Genomic DNA, 18,575 nt, shown 5'->3' on the forward strand with positions numbered 1-18,575 from the left:
ACAGTTAAGACACCAATAAAGAAACCTGTGTCCCATGTTGGAATACTTGTTGATTCCTGGCTTTGGCTCTAGACTCCATCAATTGGATTCTTATATTGAGCTGTGTACTCCTAGCTTCTGCCTCAGCTGTTTGTGGTCATGTGGGCATTCAGGGAGTGAACCGTGGTGGGAATCCTTTCTATGCCTCGCACCGTTTTTCCTTTTGTCTTTCTTTCTCTCTCTCTCCTCTTCTCCCTCTCAAGAAAAAAAAAAAGATATAGATAAATAAAAAAAATAAAGACTATATAAATACATACAGTTAGGCTTATTTTAACTAGTAACATTTTGAAATCCACAAAACTATGAGAGTTTGAAAAATTCAAGGAAAATGCAGATTGTGAAAAGAATGCATGAATTTCAAAGTTTTTATGCACCAAAATACTTACCTTCAAATCTCTTTTTCCATGAATTCTTTGAATTACCCTAATATAACATTTTATTCTTTCTTCAGTTTAAAATTTTAAATGGCATGCATGCAATGATGTATAGCACTGTGTCAGTGCTAGGATTTTATGAAATGAACGTTTGTGAACACACCCAGCGTGCTGCGAGTTGAGATGGGATGCACTGTGGCTGTCTGCTGCGTGCATTCGTGTCCCTTGCCTATTTCATTCCCTGTCTGCTCCCTCAAGTAGCTGTTGCCTGATTTTTATATTTTAATTTTTAAAATTGAAATGAATTCCTAAGCAATATTTTTTGTTTTATTTTTTTGTTTTACATTTTATTTTTTAAATATATTTTGTTTTTTTTTTTTTTAATAAATGCTATTAAACTGTCCTGTGATTTTTCTCTTGCCCTAATTAGTGCGTTTGTTAAGCTTGGTTCATGTTGTTAAATGTGATTTCATTTCATTTTTTTTTAAGATCCATTTTACTTTTTATTGGAAAGGTAAAAACTCAGAGAGAAGGAGATACAGAGACCAAGCTCCTTTATCCACTGGTTTGCTCCCCAAGTGGCTGCAATGGCTGGAGCCAGGAGCCTCCTTCAGATGCCCCGTGCAGGTGCAGAGTCCCAATCTGGGCCATCCTCAACTGCTTTCCAGGTCACAAGCAGGGAGCTGGATGGGAACTGGAGCAGGTGGGACCTGAACCGTGCCCATGTGGGATCCTGGTTGATGTGAAGTAAGGATTATCCACCAGGCATTGCGCTGGGCCCCATTTCATTTTTTTTTTTTTAAGATCCATCTATTTCTTTGAAAGTGGGAGAAGAGGAGAGAGAAGGAGAGTGAGTGTGTGTTCCACATTTCATCCAGCTCCCGACTTGTGACCTGGGAAAACATCAGAGGATGGTCTAAAGCCTTGGACCCTGTACCCGCATGGGAAACCCAGAAGAAGCTTCTGGCTCCTGGCTTCAGATCAGCTCGATTTTGGTTGTGGCGGTACTTGGGGAGTGAATCAGCAGATGGAAGATCTTTCAATCTGTTTCCCCTTCTTTGTGTAAATCTTCCTTCCAATAAAAATGAGTAAATATTACAAAAAGATTTATTAATTTAGAAGTCAGTGTTGTATAGAGAAGTAAAGATCTCTTCCATCTACTGCTTCATTTCCCAAATGGCCACAGCAGCCAGGGCTGGGCCCCTCCAAAGCCAGGAGTTTGCAGCTGCAGGTCTCTCGTTAAGCGGCAGATCCCAAGCACTCAGCCATCTTCCACTGTTTTTCTAGCCCCATTTACAGGGAGCTGGATCAGAAGTGGAGCCTCTGGGACTTGGACCAGTTCTCAAATAGGATGCCTTTGTTGCAAATGGCTACTTGATTGGCTGTGCCACAATGTCAGCCCCTAAGAAATCTTTTAAATTTATTATCTTGCTAACATTTGTATTTTCAGGCCTTCTATTTTGAGCCAGTTACTGGATATAAAATGGTGTTGCATTTGTAGCTAGTTTTTATTTATTTGATTTGAGAAGTAGACAGAATGAGTGACAGAATGAATGACCCATGCATTGGTTCAGTCCCCAAATTCCCAGGAACCAGGAACTCTGTCCAGGTGTCTCCTGTGGCCAGCAGAGCCCTGAGAACTTGAGCCGTCACCTGAGGCTTTATAAGGAGGAAGCTGGATTTGGGGGTGCAACAGGTGGTCTGGCCTGGGGTGTTAATTCTCAAGTAGCATCTGGACTGCTGGGTTCAACACCTGCCCTTGCATATTACATTTAAAACAATGAGTTTGTATTTGTGGTTTCAATAGTTCTTACTGTGTTCTTAGTTCTTACTGTGAACATAATTTGGCTTAGGAAATAAGATGTTTTTGCATTACTGAGTAATTGGATTTAACTTCCTGAGGTAAGAGGAATATAAAGATAAGTCTTTAAAGCTTTGCTTTGTCATTTTATAAAAGGCAAATAGAAGGTTAAAGAAATGTTGCTTATGAACATTTTTAAATACGTAAGCTTTAAGGAAAAGCTGATCTTCTCAACTACCTTTAACCTTAGCCATTTGAATGACAGATTTACAGAGAGAGCTAAAGACCTAACTTTTATTTGCTATGAGATTAAAAGACCATTTTGTTTATCCAAATATTCTATTGACAACAGATATATTTTATTCTAGCTGACTTTTCCCCCCTAAAGATTCATTTATTTGAAAGGCAGTGTTATAAAGAGAGGGAGCAGGAGGGAGGGAAGCAGAGAGAATGAGTGCTTCCATCCACTGGCTCATGGCCGTGTGGGCCCGAGCGCTTGAATCATCTGCTGCTGCTCTCCCAGGTGTGTCAGCAGGGAGGCTGATCTGAAGTGGAGCAGCTAGGAGATAAATGGTGTTCTTTTGGGATGCCCATGTTGCAAGCAGTGGCTTAACTTGTTTTGCCACAATGTTGGCCCCAGCTGACTTTTTTATTTTTTAATTTTTAGAAGAATTTGTTTATTTGAAAGGCAGAGTTAGAGGGAGAGGCAGAGAGAGAACTCTGCCTCAGGCCCTTTGCCCTAACCCCTGCACCCTGACAGTCCTTCATCTGTTTTCTATCATCATGATTTTGTCTTCTAAAAAAAATTCTGCGTAAATGAAGTCATATAGTCTGTAGTCATTTGGGTCTGGCTTCTTTCACTTAGCATAATGCTTTTAAGATTCATCATTTGTAGCAAGCAGCAGTTCACTTCACTTTATTGGTGAGTTGTATTCCATTGTTTGAATATGATACAGTTTGTTTATCTACTTGCCCACTTGATGGACATTTGGGTACTTTATAGTTTGGAACTGTTGTAAATAAAAGTGATATGAACATTCACATTGATATCTTAGTGAGGATGTATACATTTCTCTCTTTTTTAATACACATTTCTCTTGAGCATTACCGAGGAGAAGAATTGCTGAGTCATAGAGGATTTGTGTGTTTTAATATCATAAGGGACTGCCTTCAGCATATTTTAGCTGGTCTCGATTCTTTGCTTGCCCATGTAACTGTTAGAGTCAGCTTGTCAATTTTTGTAACAAAGTCAAAGCAAGTTGCTTGGGATCACATTGGAGTTATGCATCATTTTGTGAGTGATTGACAACTCTACTGTCTTCAGGTCCTTTGCTGAGGTGGACAGGTATCTTCCCATCTTATTAGGTCTTTAATTTCTTTCAACAGTGTTCTGTATATACCAAGCTTACCTCTAGTTAAACTTACTGCTTGGCATTTCCAATTTTTGATGTTGCTGTAATTAGGTTTTTTTTTTTTTTTTAAAGATTTATTTTTATTATTTTTTATTGGAAAGGCGGATATACAGAGAGGAGAGACAGAGAGGAAGATCTTCCGTCCGATGATTCACTCCCCAAGTGAGCCGCAACGGGCCGATACTATGCCAATCTGGAGCCAGGAGCCTCTTCCGGGTCTCCCACGCGGGTGCAGGGTCCCAAAGCTTTGGGCCGTCCTCTGCTGCTTTCCCAGGCCACAGGCAGGGAGCTGGAAGGGAAGCGGGGCTGCCGGGATTAGAACCGGCGCCCATATGGGATCCCGGCACGTGCAAGGCGAGGACTTGCGCCACCGCGCCGGGCCCTGTAATTAGGTTTTTAAAGAATTTCAATGTCCAATTTGTTGAGAGTATAAAAATTCTAACTGTCTTTTGTATATTGACTTATAGACCTGTATCCCACAGTCTTTTTTTTTTTTTAATGATTTATTTATTTTTATTAGAAAGGCAGATTTACAGAGAGAAGGAGAGACAGAAAGAAATATCTTCTCTTTGTTGTTCACTTCCTAAATGACCCCAATGTCTGGAGCTGAGCCAATCTAAAGCCAGGAGTCAGAGCTTCTTCCAGGTCTCCTACTTTGGTGCAGGGTCCCAAGTCTTTGGGCCATCCTCAACTGCCTTTCCCAGGCCACAGGCAGGGAGCTGTTTTGGGAGTAAATCAGCTGGGACTGGAACTTGCGTCCACATGGGATCCTGGCGCATGTAGGCAGAGGATTAGCCAATTGAGTGTTGCGCCATCCTCCCCCCTTCTTCCTCCCTCTGCGCCTCCCCCAGGAGGGACCACAGTCATAATAAATTTGCTCTAGGTGTTTTAGGATTTTGTATATGCACATAGGTGATTGTCTGCAAATAACAGTTTACCTTTTCCCTCCCAGCATATATTTTTTTTTTGTTTCTGTTTCTTTCCTCTTTACATGGTTTAGGACTTCCAGGGCAGTGTTGATAGAAGTGGTGGCACTGGTAAGCCTCACCTGTTCCTGATTGTAAAGGAAAGTATTCAGTTATTTGTAATGAAGTATGATGTTCGCTTCAGGGTATTGTTTATTTTTAAAGATTTATTTGTTTAAAAGGCAGAGGCATAGAGAGAGGAGAGACAAACAGAAAGATCTTCCATCTGTTTCACTCCCCAAGTGGCCGGAACGGCCAGACCTGAGCTGATCTGTAGCCAGGAGCCCAGAGCCTTGTCTGGATCTTCCACATGGGTGTAGGGTCCCAAGGCTTTGGGCTGTCCTTGACTGCTTTCCCAGGCCACAAGCAGGGAGCTGGATGGGATTAGAACCGGTGGCCATATGGGATCCCAGTTTGTGCAAGGCAAGGACTTTAGCTACTAGGCCTACTACCGCACCAGACCCACTGGTTTCTAATTTAATTCCATGGTTGTGTAAAATATAGCTCTATGTGGTTTTCATTGTTTTATCAGTTCATGTCAGTTTTCCTTCCTCTTGCAGGTGCGAGATCAAGCCCAGCGCTGTCCACGGGTCCTCCTAGATATTGAAGCCGGGGCTCCTGTTCTTCTTATCCCAGAAAGTTCCAGATCAAATAATCTGATTGTGGCAAATCTGGGGAAGCTGAAGGTCAAGAACAAATTTCTCTTTGCTGGTTTTCCTGGGACCTTTTCCTTGCAGGATAAGGTGAGTTGACTCTTCCCAGCTGTTCCCTTCCTGGCCCTCCTGGAATGCAGCACTGACAGACGGCCTCAGGTTCTGTCGTGTACCCTGTGGCATCTACAGCTCCTGTTGCCACCATTGCAGAGAGTGTGACTGGAAGGGGTTTTTGTTTTTTATATTTTATTGACACTTCATTAGCCTTTAAAATGAAGGTGATATAATCCTTATTAACTGTGTGTAGTAACTTCCATTACATAGCAGAGCACCCAAGGGAGCTTACCTTTCATCTTTTTATAATGCTTGCCATTTATAAAATATTTGTCCTATGCTAACAGCCTTTTCTGCGACTTTTTTCAGAGGAGTGTCTGTGATTTGGCGTGTATTTGAAGCCATTTCAAAGCATCTTCATGAGACGTTGTGCACCTCTTGCTTTGTAACTTTACATCATGTTGGCACTGATTTCTTACAGCGATGGCAGGTAGTTAGGATGAGCGTGTCCTTTTCTTTCGCATTTGGGAATGTTCTTGGAGAATAAACTGAGGATGGAAGCAGCTAAGAAATCCAGCGCGCTGAGGGCCATGGAGCTCGCAGCTGCTCTTGCCAGCCCCTTGCGCTGTTTTTCTTTTGAGGGTTGGAGGGATGTTTCTGGAACTAGAAATAAGGGCTTGTCATTGTTGGTGTGTGTTTTCATCATTCCTTGCTGGTTTCCACAGCAGCTTTTTAATCTGTGTGTTTATCCAGTACAAACTCATTTTAGTGTGCCAGGAAAGCACTTACCAAAATCCCCATCTAGTTTGGTCTATTTTTAGTCTAACAGCTAATAACATAGAGAGGGAGGGAACCTTTGAGAAGATGTGTGTAAGACTTGATTCTCAGACCTCATAGCTGTTGAAAGTAGCAGTACATATCTGATGTATATTGACTGGTAATTTACACCAGCATCTGCTAAATTGTTTACATATAAAAGGAAACCATTTCCTGTATTCACAATGCTGTTAATACCAAATCTGTGAGGTCCTTTCCTCCCACCCCTCCATCAGTCATACTCTTCCTGTCTTCCTATCCTTCCAATACCAACAAGGCGTTCTGCAGTTCAGGTCCAATGCTGCTGACCTGAAATTAGCATGGGCTCGGTGGGTTCAGGGCTCAGTCTTGCAGAGAGCCCCTAGAAACACGCGTCTAGCTCTTGGATATTTCTGTAAATTCGGAGTTTCTTTGTAAGAATCCACTTCTCCATACTAGGATTAAGTTTCTTTGAGAAAAATAATTGCCAGCGACAATTTTTGTATTATTTGTCACCCTTTCTAGAGTGGATAATAGCTCTTTTGGATTTTCAGAAGTGTATGGCAATGGTTGATTAACATAGATGAAAAATTGCATTGTTACTACAGAAAATAACTTTGAGCAGGTGTGGTCAGGTTCTCTAGATCTTGAAAGGAGAGAAACCAAAGGAGGTGAGTAGACAAAAATCATCCTGTGCCAGCAGTATTTATACAGTCCGGTAGTGAGGACCTGATGAACTATGTGCGGCAGCATAGCTGTGGCCTCTGGATTCAGGGAGGGGGGATGGGACAAAGGGCTAGAGGTCAGGTTCTGCAAGTGTCATCTCACTGACAGCTAGCTGTTCAAGTAAACTGGATGAAGTGATCGCCTTGAGCAACAGCGAGTGAGACCCCCGCAGCAGTGTGCTGCCCTGGCAGAGGCAGAGCAGGGTCGATGCTTCATGGGTTCCCTTCCGACACAGCTGCTGAGTGAGAGCGGGAAGCCTTCACCATGGCTCGCCTGCTCTCCTGCCGGAAAGTACGTCCTTGTGATCAATCTTTATTTTGAGGCCAGAGGAGATTTTCCAGGAAAGGGTCAATTAGAAAGGGTGATCAAGTTTAATGATACCATTTTTTCCCTCACCATTCCTTAAAAGGTTAGGGACCAATTTCCAGTATTAAAGATACCTATATATGGAATATACTAGACTCTAGGGTTAGCCTCGGGAGAAAAATTGCCAGAATATTTCAGGATGATTTTGCAAAAGTGTTTGTTTTGTTAAGCCAAACAGTGGTACGTGATTTATAGCATTTTAATGATATAACTTTCCTGTATTTGTTTTTTGAGGATTTGATTTTAAGTGGCAATACATAACAAGGATCCTTTTCTTTTCAAAGAGTAACACACTTTTTTGTCTCCTCATTATTCTGAAAACCGTTAGGGGATTCAGCCATCAATTCATATTCATATGCTTAAGAAAGTAAATCCAGGTATTTCATTACTTGGGAAAGCCTTCTTATCAGTCATCCCTCTTTTTTTTCCCAAGACTTATTTATTTATTTATTGGAAAATCATGCCCTTGCAGCCTGATAATGAAAATCTTTTTTTTTTTTTTGTTAGCACTAGGGACTAATTTTTTTTTTTTTTGATGCTGTTATTTTATATCCTGAAATCCTAGAAAAGTTACCTTGTTACCTGCTGGTGGTGGTTCTGTAGAATTCCACAAGGGCTACTTGGAGCGCGTCATTGGCTGCAGTGCTTGTGTTCCAATGGAGCTAAATGGGAAGCTCAGCTTTCCACACGCTTAAGCTCGCCATGCAGGGCCTGGCCAGGAGACCCGTTTCCTTCTTCGACAGATTTGCCCTTTAATAACACTCACATGGGAGGTTTGTCTTAACACGCATTCCAGTGGTTAACGAAGAGGAAATAATCCTGAAACCAGAGCTTGCAGGGAGATAATTTGCTCTGGAGCTTGGCGATTCTTGTGTGTTTGGAAATGTTTTACATAAATCCATTGCTCAAATTGTACAGGTTTGAATTTTTGCTTATGCTTTCCTTTCACTTATGTCAACTACAACGTGTCCTTAATGCTTTCCTTCCAAGTCAGAGCGTTTCACACACTGGGGTCAGTCTCTCCACGGTATTGATTACTTACACCTGAATAGAAGGATAGCGATGAAGCAGATGAAAGAGCAGCACTGCTTAGTCTATGAATAAACTAAATAAGAGGGGAGTTTTCATGTTGATGTACTTAAATAATATTTACCTCATAATTTGCCTTACCAAAAGAAAATGTGTGTAAGAACTGATTTCCTTTTGTGTTTCCTGTAGTTACAACTCCACATAACTGTGGGAGAGAACAGCGCTTTTTCAGAGCTGGCAAGAGTCACGTGTCTGTGGCAGTGCTAGCAGGAGGCTGGCAGAGCCGCTGGTCCCTTCCGCCCCGTCGGCACGTGTGAGTGGCTCGGCGGGGCCAGCCTGACGATGCAGTTGCTGCTGCACAGACTTGTAGGTCAGAGACTTCAGTCAGAAGAAAGTGGATTATTGAATCATAGATCTTTAACTGAAGATAGTATGTATGAAAGGAGTATAATATTTTCAGTAGAATTATAGTCTGTCGTATCCTGTGTTCACTCTTCTTAATTTTTACATCTGAGCAGAACTATCATTGGAGTGTGAGACCTGTGTTTTCCAGGTTAATCTAGAAAGGCAAGACGTGTGAACGTGTGAGGTGTGACCTCTGTAAAGTGCAAGCATGTCCCCGTGGTCCGCTCCCCACGGTGCCGTAAGGCACGTCTTCTCAAATGAGGGCTTTCCCCTCGGCAGGCAGTAAGATGCTGTATTGCTGAGATACTTGTTTTTTGTAGGTTAGGGTTTTGTTTTTTGTTTTTTTTTTTTTTTTTGCATTTAACTTAAGATCCAACCACCTGAAGTGATTAGTGTAGTGACATTTACTCTTGGCCACAAGATGCTATGTTTCCATAGAATTGCTATTGTTCTCAACAGGTGTTGAATAATATGTAACATCTCTGCACGTATAATTTATATGGCAGAAAATGACATGACTGTTTTCTTCTTCTTCATGAAATCTAGGAGGCTGAGAGGAGTGCAAGTGTGACTACATCTTTGAAATTCCTAGAGCAAGAGAGGACTTACAGTATATTAAAGATACTGTTGTGCCTGCATTCTAGAATGATGTTTTTCTTTCTTTCTCCCCAGGAATCAGTGCCTTCAGCTTCCCCAACAGGCACCCCCAAACACAGTATGAGGAAAATGACAATCACAGAGAACCCCAAGGGAGCCCATTCCTTGGGGCTGTTCATGATGCCTTCTGTTGGAGGCGGTCCGGAGAGCCAGAGGGACTCTGTGCCTAGTACCTGTGCCAGGCAGCGAGGGCAGCAGGCCGCGTCATTTGCAGGCCATATTTCCAGCAGTCCAGGTAAAACCAAAGGAAGGGACTATATATGGTGGTGGGGAAATTCCTGTGTGTGTTCTAGGAAGCTAAGGGGCAGGGGAGGTGGCAGTGTGTGGGGATTGACATGGGTAATGCACTGTGCCAAGCAAGTGCCAACAAAGATGGCATTTCTTGAGTGATAATTAATATTAGTGTTGCTTTAAAAGACTTAAAGGTGTTAGATATGGATCTAGCATCAATAGTATAGTAAGGTTAAATTAGCAAGACACAGCATAAATGAAAAGATTTTAGATTCTCTGTTAGAATCTCATAGATTAAGATAGATACCTCAGGGCCCGGTGTGGTAGACTAGTGGCTAAAGTCTTCACCTTGCACATGCCAGGATTCCATATGGGTATAGGTTTGTATCCCCAACAGCCTGGGGACCCTGCACCCGTGTGGGAGACCCAGAAGAGGCTCCTGGCTCATGGATTTGGATTGGCACAGCTTCAGCTGTTGTAGCAGCTTGGGGAGTAAAACAGTGGATGGAAGATCTTCCTCTCTGTCTCTTTTCCTCTCTGTGTATCGGATTTAAAAAAAAGATAATTACCATTAGATGGTGATAGTATGACTAGAACATCACAAGTTCTTTTAAGCCATTTCAAATGCTGTCATTGCAGAATACTAATTCTGAAAACTAAATAGGAAATAGAACGCTTTGGAAAACATTTTTGTGGGGCCCAATGCAGTGGCCTAGCGGCTATAGTCCTCACCTTGAACACGCTGGGATCCCATATGGGCACCGGTTCTAATCCCGGCAGCTCCACTTCCCATCCAAGTCACTGTTTGTGGCCTGGGAAAGCAGTCAAGGACAGCCCAAAGCCTTGGGATCATGCACTCGCATGGGGGCCCTGGAAGAGGCTCCGGGATCCTGGCTTTGGATCAGCACAGCTTTGGCTGTTGTGGCTGCTTGGGGAGTGAATCAGCAGACAGATCTTCCTTTCTATCTCTCCTCCTCTCTGCATATCTGACTTTCCAATAAAAATGAATAAAAAACTTAAAAAAAAAAAAAAGTGATGGCACCTGTAACAAGTGATTTGGACTATTGGAAAAGGTCTCTTTTTTTGGCCTGGCGCAATGGCTCAAATACTAAATCCTGCCCCCACATGCTCCTGGATCCCACATGGGCGCCGGTTTGTGTCCTGGCTGCTCCACTTCCAACCAACTCCCTGCTTGTGGCCTGGGAAAGCAGCAGAGGATGGCCCAAGGCCTGGGGACCCTTCACCCACATGGGAGACCTGGAAGAAGCTCCTGGCTTTGGATCAACTCCGGACCTAGCTGTTGTGGCCATTTGGGGAATGAACCCCTGGATGGAAGATTTTTCTCTCTGTCTCTCCTTTTCTCTGTAAATCTGCCTTTCTAATAACAAGAAAAAAATCTTTTTTTTAAAAGAACATTTCTTTTTTTTTTTTTTTTTAAAGATTTATTTTTATTATTTTTTCATTGGAAAGGCGGATATACAGAGAGGAGAGACAGAGAGGAAGGTCTTCCGTCCGATGATTCACTCCCCAAGTGAGCGCAACGGGCCGATACTATGCCGATCCGAAGCCAGGAGCCTCTTCCGGGTCTCCCACACGGGTGCAGGTTCCCAAAGCTTTGGGCTGTCCTCGACTGCTTTCCCAGGCCACAGGCAGGGAGCTGGAAGGGAAGCGGGGCTGCCGGGATTAGAACCGGCGCCCATATGGGATCCCGGGCGTGCAAGGCGAGGACCTTTTAACCACTTGCGCCACCGCGCCGGCCCAAGAACATTTCTTTTAAACAGTATTTTTCTTCCTGATTTGCTTTTTGTTTCTGAAATTCCCCTGTTTGTGAAACATTGCCTTGGATTTAGGGTAGTGGTTTTCACCTTGTTTTCATGCATTCCTAGGGTTTTGTCATAGAACCCTAGGGAATCTCTCAGAAGGCTGTTTCATTCCCATTCCTTATTTGCTTCCATCCAGGTTAGCTCATTTGCACATATTTCTCATATTCACCAATGACATCAAGTAATAAGAACTATTTTATTTAGTATCTACTTTATGCCAGCTAGTATAATAATTTATTGTATAATGCATTAACATGGTATAAGATGTGGTTCCTGCTATATGCATGTTCTAGAGGCTAATGAGAAAGACATTAAGTAAACATATAAATATTGATAGCTCATAATGAATGTTTTCATAGGAACCCAGTTTAGATGGAAATGAGAAGGAGGTGATGTCACATTGGATTATTCAGGCAGCAGAGAGCCTGGCATTTGAATCCATAAGCCTGGGGCTTACTCAGCCAGTGAGAGGATGGCTTGAGATGAGCTTGGAGAGTGAGCAACAGGCTGACATAGGGCCTTGTAGGGATCGGAGGGGGTTTTACAGAAAAAATTTTGGATTAAACATAGCCATTAAAGTGTATAAAGGAAGGGAATGTTATGGTGCATTTATTTTTTTTAAGGATTACACAGGTATTTTGTGGGGAGAGTGGTTTTGTTAAGCCCAGAATGGAATTCTGTATGTGTGTTGCAGGATTGTTTATGGTGGTCTAGGAAAGAAAGAAGTGTGGTTTAGATTTGATCAGTGGTACTGGAAATGGTTACACATACTACTTGGAAAAAGCATGTTGCTGCTGGGAAAAGTTTGTAAACCTTTGGATAAATTTGTCTTTAGGGAACAATTGCAGGTTAAGTCGTTTTTACTTATAAACCTTTTAACATCACTTTGTGCCTCAAAATAGGAGGCAACCTGGCATGTGCCAAGTATGGCAGAGGGGTGCATTGAGCTTGTCATGGGGAGGCCTTGCTACCATGGTGCAGACCCAGTGGCCAGTTTCCTCAGTGGATAGCTGGGTCAAGTAGACAGTTCAGCAGACAGAATTAACGTACTTGAGCTTTATAATTGTATTCGGGGCCAATCCTTTTTGGGACCCCTTTTCTTCATGATCTCGTTCTTTGGGCCTTCTAGAAGACCACGTCTGCCTTCTGGACTGCATTGTCGTGGATCTGCAGGACATGGACATCTTTGCTGCTGAGCGACGGCCACGCGAGTACTCTGCCCCTTCTGAGGACAGCAGTGGAGATCTCGTCTTCCCCTCCTATTTTGTGCGGCAAACAGGAGGAAGCCTGCTAACTGAGCCATGCAGGCTCAAATTGCAGGTGGAGAGGAATTTAGACAAGTGAGTGTTTCCCTTTCTGAGTGACTATTGTGAGTAGCATCTGCTGTTGTAAGTCACAGAGGGCATTCGCTGTTTCCTCGTCTGCTGACGCATGTTAGTGAGTCCCTGCTATGTGTTAGACATGAGGTCACAGTTACTGGGATCAAAGAGAAGTCTTCTTAACCTTCAGGAGCTTACTTTTTTGGGGCTATGAAAAGGTGAGTAGATGATTCTAGTTTAATGTTTGAATCAGTGCTGTAAACTGTGTGCCAAGATTGTAAGTGCCTTGGAAATAGATGGATTTGGGTGGTGATGGAGGATGGTGACGCGGGGACAGTCTTCTGGAAGAGGTGGACATTTAGATTCCGGGTTCCAAATGCAGTAGACTCCAGACCTGCTACTCTGATCCAGAGTCAGCATAACTGTTTAGGTGCAGTTTTGTCTTTTTTATTCCATTGAATGATGAAAGCGTTCTGTAAAGACTAAAGAGCTGACCATGACTGGCCCTGTGGTCGGTCTCAGCACTCAGGATGCTCTTTCTATGGTTCAGCCAGTGCTTTCAGTTGTCATTTCTTTATGTGCCTGGAAATTTCTAGGAAAAATAAAATTGCTAGATGCTATGTGAGAGCAGGTTCAAGGCCAATGTCCAGGTGTGTATTTCACCAGGTCCTCTGAGGGTCCCTTAGCTCACCTGCTCCTGTGCATGGACTAGACACTTCTGGTTCCAGTGGGTGACCAGTTTCATTTTGGGGCACTAATTATGGAGAAGGTAGCAACATTTTTGCATCTTGACTCCGGAGAGAAAGGTAAATGTGGCTATGTGGTGATAGAAGAGATTTTCATTTGTGGCATTTTGAAAAGCAGCCACACTAATTGTGTAGAGTGTGATTTTAAGCTTGCTGTGGCAACTCCCCTTTGTAATTTTCAGGTTTGGGCAAGTCATTTATGCCCCCACCCTTTTTTCCTCTGGATTAATGATGCAGTGTAGCTGTTCTCACTGGGATGTTTGTGTTTCACTCTTTCTTGTTATTCAAGTGCTGCCTGGCTGGTGTTCAGTTATGGTTGGCATGGGTTCTATTTGGTTTTACTGGCTTAGCAGTATTAAGAAGAGCTTCAGTATTTAGAAATTGAACACTTTGTTTTCTTTTGAGGCAGTGCTTTAAAAAAAAAAGTTGCTCTGCTATTCTGCTTATCTAAACTTTACCCACTCCCAATAGTGTTTATGTGTGGATAATTATAGTCTGTTAGTCCCACTAGGAGGTGAGACTGGGCACAGGGTATCCTGTCAGCTTCTCACAGCACATAAATAGGAGCCCAGGAGGCAGTTGGTAATCCTATCCAGTTTCGCTCTCTTGATTACATCATTGGTCTTGACTGTTGCATGTAAATTTTTCTGAATAGACAATATAATTGTTTATATTTTCCATCCCGAATCCTAGCCCTCCATGTCACATGTTCAGAGCATGGTGTCTATAGGATCCATGATGCCCGTTTTGCCTGGGGAAGGCTATAGGAAGAAGCCCGTTGGTGTGGAGTCTCCTGATCCGGGCACTTCAGCTGTCTTCTGTCTGTCCCACCTGTTCAGTTTCTACCAAAGTCCCATCTGAGTTTTTTTTTTTATTACTACTGAATGTGAAAGTAAGAGTTTTACATCTTCTTTATTTGCTTTCCCAGCTACAAAGTTTAAGCTATTTTGCAACCCCATGAGGTTTTCCTTACAATAGGTAAACTCACTCATGTTAGATTAGAAGGTTTTCTAAATGTATATTCTGAAAGAAGAAAGTTGATGTATGCATATATGTCAATATATATATGAAGTATAATAGTCATACTAACTTGGTTCATTTGGAGCTCCAGCAAGGTTTTGTTATTGGAAATTAGAAATTAACTATTTGAAAGTGCAAGTGAGTACATTTAAACTTTTGTATTCAGAGGTACACTGTCAGTGTTAAATTAGTGACATTTTTGTTGAAATGATCTTTTCTTTTTCATAGAGAAATTAGTCATACTGTGCCAGACATATCTATCCATGGCAATCTCTCTTCAGTCCACTGCTCCCTGGATTTGTCAAAATATAAGCTCATCCGTGGCCTGTTAGAAAACAACCTTGGAGAGCCCATAGAGGAATTTATGCGACCCTATGATTTACAAGATCCAAGAATTCATGTGAGTGAGACTTTATGTTCTGTAACTCTCACAGTTTTAAGCGGATGATCCGCCTAGGCACATGTTGTTGAGCATCACCTGGACGAAGAAGGTGACAAGCCAGGCGGCTTTCTTGGCTTACTGACCTAGTTTACATTGATGCCATCAACTCTGTGTTGAGCAGCATTTTCCTTTTGCAGACTGTTCTCAGTGGAGAAGTGTACACCGGCATGTGCTTCCTTGTGGACATGGTAAATGTAAGCCTGGAGCTTAAAGATCCAAAAGGAAAGGAAAGTGCCAGCTCCCTGGCCAGGTATGGCTTTAAACCTGTTGTTCTACTGTTGATGACAGTGGATGCAAAGAGTACATGCAGTTTCATTTGCATTGAATCAAAGAGTGTGGCTTTCTAAGGGCCCTTCGGTTAGTCTACGTAGTGCTTTGTAAATGTTTAAATTCAGGACAGGCATTTAGCCTAGCAGTTCAGGTGTAGCATCCTGAATTGGAGTGCTTTGCTTTGATGCCTGACTGCACTCTTTAATCCCTGTCCCGACTGGGGAAGCAGCAGGTGGTTGCTCAAGGGTCTGTGTCCCTGCAGCCTTCACTATTATATCCCTGGCTCCAGAGGCCCTTGTAGGCATCCATACCCTCTATCGATCTCAACAACAAATAAGCAAATTAATTAGTTAATTAAAAATGAAAGGGTTGTTTATTTGCCCTCAAATACCAGTGGCTTCCTACAGTGACTTCCCCGTAATCTTGGCACCTGATCACTGTGGGGATTAGGCTGTTTGTCTCATTGTATTAAGGATGACAGAGCAGCCAGCATTCTGATGATTCTGAGAGAAACACAGGGGCTCTGTAATGGTCCTAAATGACAATGGAATGCTCTTGCAAACTGCGGGGAGCTAGCGCGTGGGCCTGCCTGGAGCCAGCAGTAGAGACCAGCTTACTGAGTGTTGTGAGGCAGTACTGACTGCCTCTCTGGCCAACATTGCAAAACTTTAGAAATTTTACCTAAAAAGTTTGGATTTTAGCTTGTTTCTTTACCCCTTGTTGTTTGTAGCTGCTTTTGACTTGTGATCTGCTTTCTTGATTATGTGAAATGGATATTATGTTTAACATCTTGTTTGCTTTCTCCTTCTTAGATTTGACTTCAAGAAATGCAGACTGCTCTATGAGAGCTTTTCCAACCAGACTAAGTCCATTAACTTAGTTTCCCATTCTATGCTGGCCTTTGACACTCGCTGTGCTGGGCAGAAGGCCAGTCCTGGCACAGCCAATGTGTTCAGTTGCATCTTCCAGCCTTCCAAGAGCAGCACCACTCAAGGATCTATTCAGATTGAGCTGCATTTCAGGTACAGGAGCAGAACCTGAAGTGGCCTTTCTCTGTGGAGTCGTTTCCTGTGTGTCCAGTGGGGGCCCAGTGTGTTCCGGCTTTAGAACATCAGGGAACCACAGAGTCCCAGCGCAGCGTGTCATGTGTTAACATGTAACTTCTGTTACCTTGCAGTTACCTCTTGTGACCAAAAGATGTCTCTGTTGCCTTTAAAGATTAGTATTGAATCAAATTTTGAAAATGAAAAATTTTTGAAAACCAAAACATGATTTTTGAAGATCAACCTGCCTATAAACCATAGCTTGTTAGGATTTATAAAGTGAAAAAGTTATGCTGACTTAGGGGAAAAAAAAAGATTCTTGGCCTATGAAAATAGTGGAAGGGAAGATGGTTTGGATTTGAATTACATCTGTTTATTTAAGTGTCATTGATTTCCCTGTATAAAGAAAGTTTTACCTTTTTGAAGTACATTTTTTTTTTTCCTTTGTGTTGTGGAAGGCAGGATGGTGTATGTGCAGTGAAGGCTTTGGAATCAGACAATCATGGTCTCACAACCTCAGATTTACCGCTCAGCTGTGTGTTTCAGGGCAAGTTGTCTGGCCTCTTTGGGCCTCAGTTTCCACTGCTGTAACTATACCTACCTTCCAACTGGACATGATAATATGAGTGGTTCTGGCGTGTTGCTTGGTAAAGATGGTGGCTGTCACTGTTACTCACTTAGCTCTGCTCTAGTGAGATTTTATGACCAAATGAGCATAGGCCTGGAACCTGAAAAATTAGATCTGCTCTCAAGAAATTCTTCAGCGAAAATCCCAAAAGGACATCTCTGGAACCAATGTCAGTTTCATTCTATTAGTTCTTGATGTCATCTGACATATTATAAATAAAAACCATTTAATAGTAAGGCTGGGGAAAATCTGAACAACAGCAACAACAACAAAAAGCATTGAGACTATTCTGTATTGCATGTGTAGGATTTGGTGTGAGGAGGGCAGTGGGGATTCCACTCTCCCTGAATGCCTTTAAAGAAGTCCAGGAAGGAAGACAGACTTCTTCCTGAACTCTGGAAAGGCTCAGTAGGGGGAATGCTCTCTGTCTGCTTCTGGGGTCTGTTGTGAGTTGGGTGCTTCACTTATTGTCAGCGAAGCCTCACAAGTCTGCTTAAAGGGTGATTTTGACTTTATAAATGCAGACAGAAACTTGGGGAAGGGCTAAGTAACTCTTCTAAGGACACACAGCTAAAGTAGTCTGAACTCAGGCCTTGGTCTCTGACATGAAAGCCCAGGTCCTTTCTGATGGTTTTCAGGCTGCTGGTTGCTTGATTGCAGTTAGAAGTGAAGGTGGTTATATCTTGAACTTCTTTTTCTTTTTCTTTTTTTGAATAGTTTATTTGAACAGAAAGTTTGTGTGTATATACATATATACATATACAAAAATATATACATATACCAAAAAAGTTTGTATATGTATTTGGTTCATGAAAATAACTGTTTTTTGTTTTTTGGGTGTGCTTGATTTTCACTGATCTAGCTTATGGAGCTTCTAGCTGCTTGCCTTATTGAACTTGTTTGAAATATATAAAAAGCCTTGAAATATCTTTATTTGTATTCTAAAGCTTTAACATTTCTTGGAGCAAGTAATAAAGTCTTACCTTGGCTCTTGCTAACAGAAATAGCATTGTTGGTGAGCAGAGTAAAACATTCATTCTCTTGATTGGAACTTCAGAACGCTTTCCGTGTCTCAAAGAGAATTACTCTTCTGTTGGGATTTTGCATGTCAAATATAAATCACTTCACAGTGTTTAAAGGCTTGACATATTTTCCAGAAAAGGATCTGACACACTCTGACTTTCCAGTTTGTGCTGAGCTCTGACAAGCTGTGTTCAAAATGGGGTGGAAAAATTTTACTGAGGGCAACATTTTTTCTGTATTACAAAAGGATGGAGTGTTTCTGAAGAATGCTGGCCTGTGAGAAGGAGACATGTAGCATGCTGCCCTTTTACCAGAGGCAGTGAGCCAGGTTCAGCAGAAGTGGGGCACTTAGACCAGTCTAGCAGTGCTTTCAGATGAGCCTCCCTCAAATGGGCATGCCTTGCAGGGCAGGGGAGTTCCTGCTGTGGGTTTGGAAAGCCAGATTTAATCTGGGAGACACCGTTGAAGCTTTCCTAGGCCTCGTTTCTTCTGTCTATCAGAGAGGCTTGAACCAAGCTCCTGGCCACTCCATGGATTCAGGCAAGACCTCAAAGTCTGGGTTTTTATGTCAAATAGGAAATTTAGGGTAATGAGGACCATAAAACTCCACCCAGTTCTACATTTTCCCTATTGAGGAAATACTCATGATAAATGTCATCTTATTTGTCCTTTTCAAACTAAAATATCTAGGCTCTCCCATCCCATCTTCTGGAGACATCATCTGGTGTTTTGTAAGCTTGGTGTGTTATAAAGG

At 42.4% G+C, this 18,575-nt stretch overlaps 1 protein-coding gene across 3 annotated transcripts in view; it reads left to right on the top strand.

Annotated features, from left to right (window-relative positions):
* The window catches only part of VPS13D (vacuolar protein sorting 13 homolog D), a 245,173-nt gene that overhangs the window by 53,828 nt on the left and 172,770 nt on the right, over nucleotides 1–18,575 (top strand). For all 3 annotated transcript variants that reach the window (XM_040987935.1, XM_040987936.1, XM_040987937.1), the window contains exons 24-29: nucleotides 5,152–5,334; nucleotides 9,292–9,511; nucleotides 12,460–12,670; nucleotides 14,644–14,815; nucleotides 14,995–15,107; nucleotides 15,940–16,149. In XM_040987935.1, coding sequence (XP_040843869.1) covers nucleotides 5,152–5,334; nucleotides 9,292–9,511; nucleotides 12,460–12,670; nucleotides 14,644–14,815; nucleotides 14,995–15,107; nucleotides 15,940–16,149 — 1,109 coding nt within the window. The remainder of the gene's footprint in view (nucleotides 1–5,151; nucleotides 5,335–9,291; nucleotides 9,512–12,459; nucleotides 12,671–14,643; nucleotides 14,816–14,994; nucleotides 15,108–15,939; nucleotides 16,150–18,575) is intronic.

The sequence above is a fragment of the Ochotona curzoniae genome, unplaced genomic scaffold (assembly GCF_017591425.1).
Source record: "Ochotona curzoniae isolate NIBS_2020 unplaced genomic scaffold, NIBS_Ocur_1.0 contig_4792, whole genome shotgun sequence".
Lineage (NCBI taxonomy): Eukaryota > Metazoa > Chordata > Mammalia > Lagomorpha > Ochotonidae > Ochotona > Ochotona curzoniae.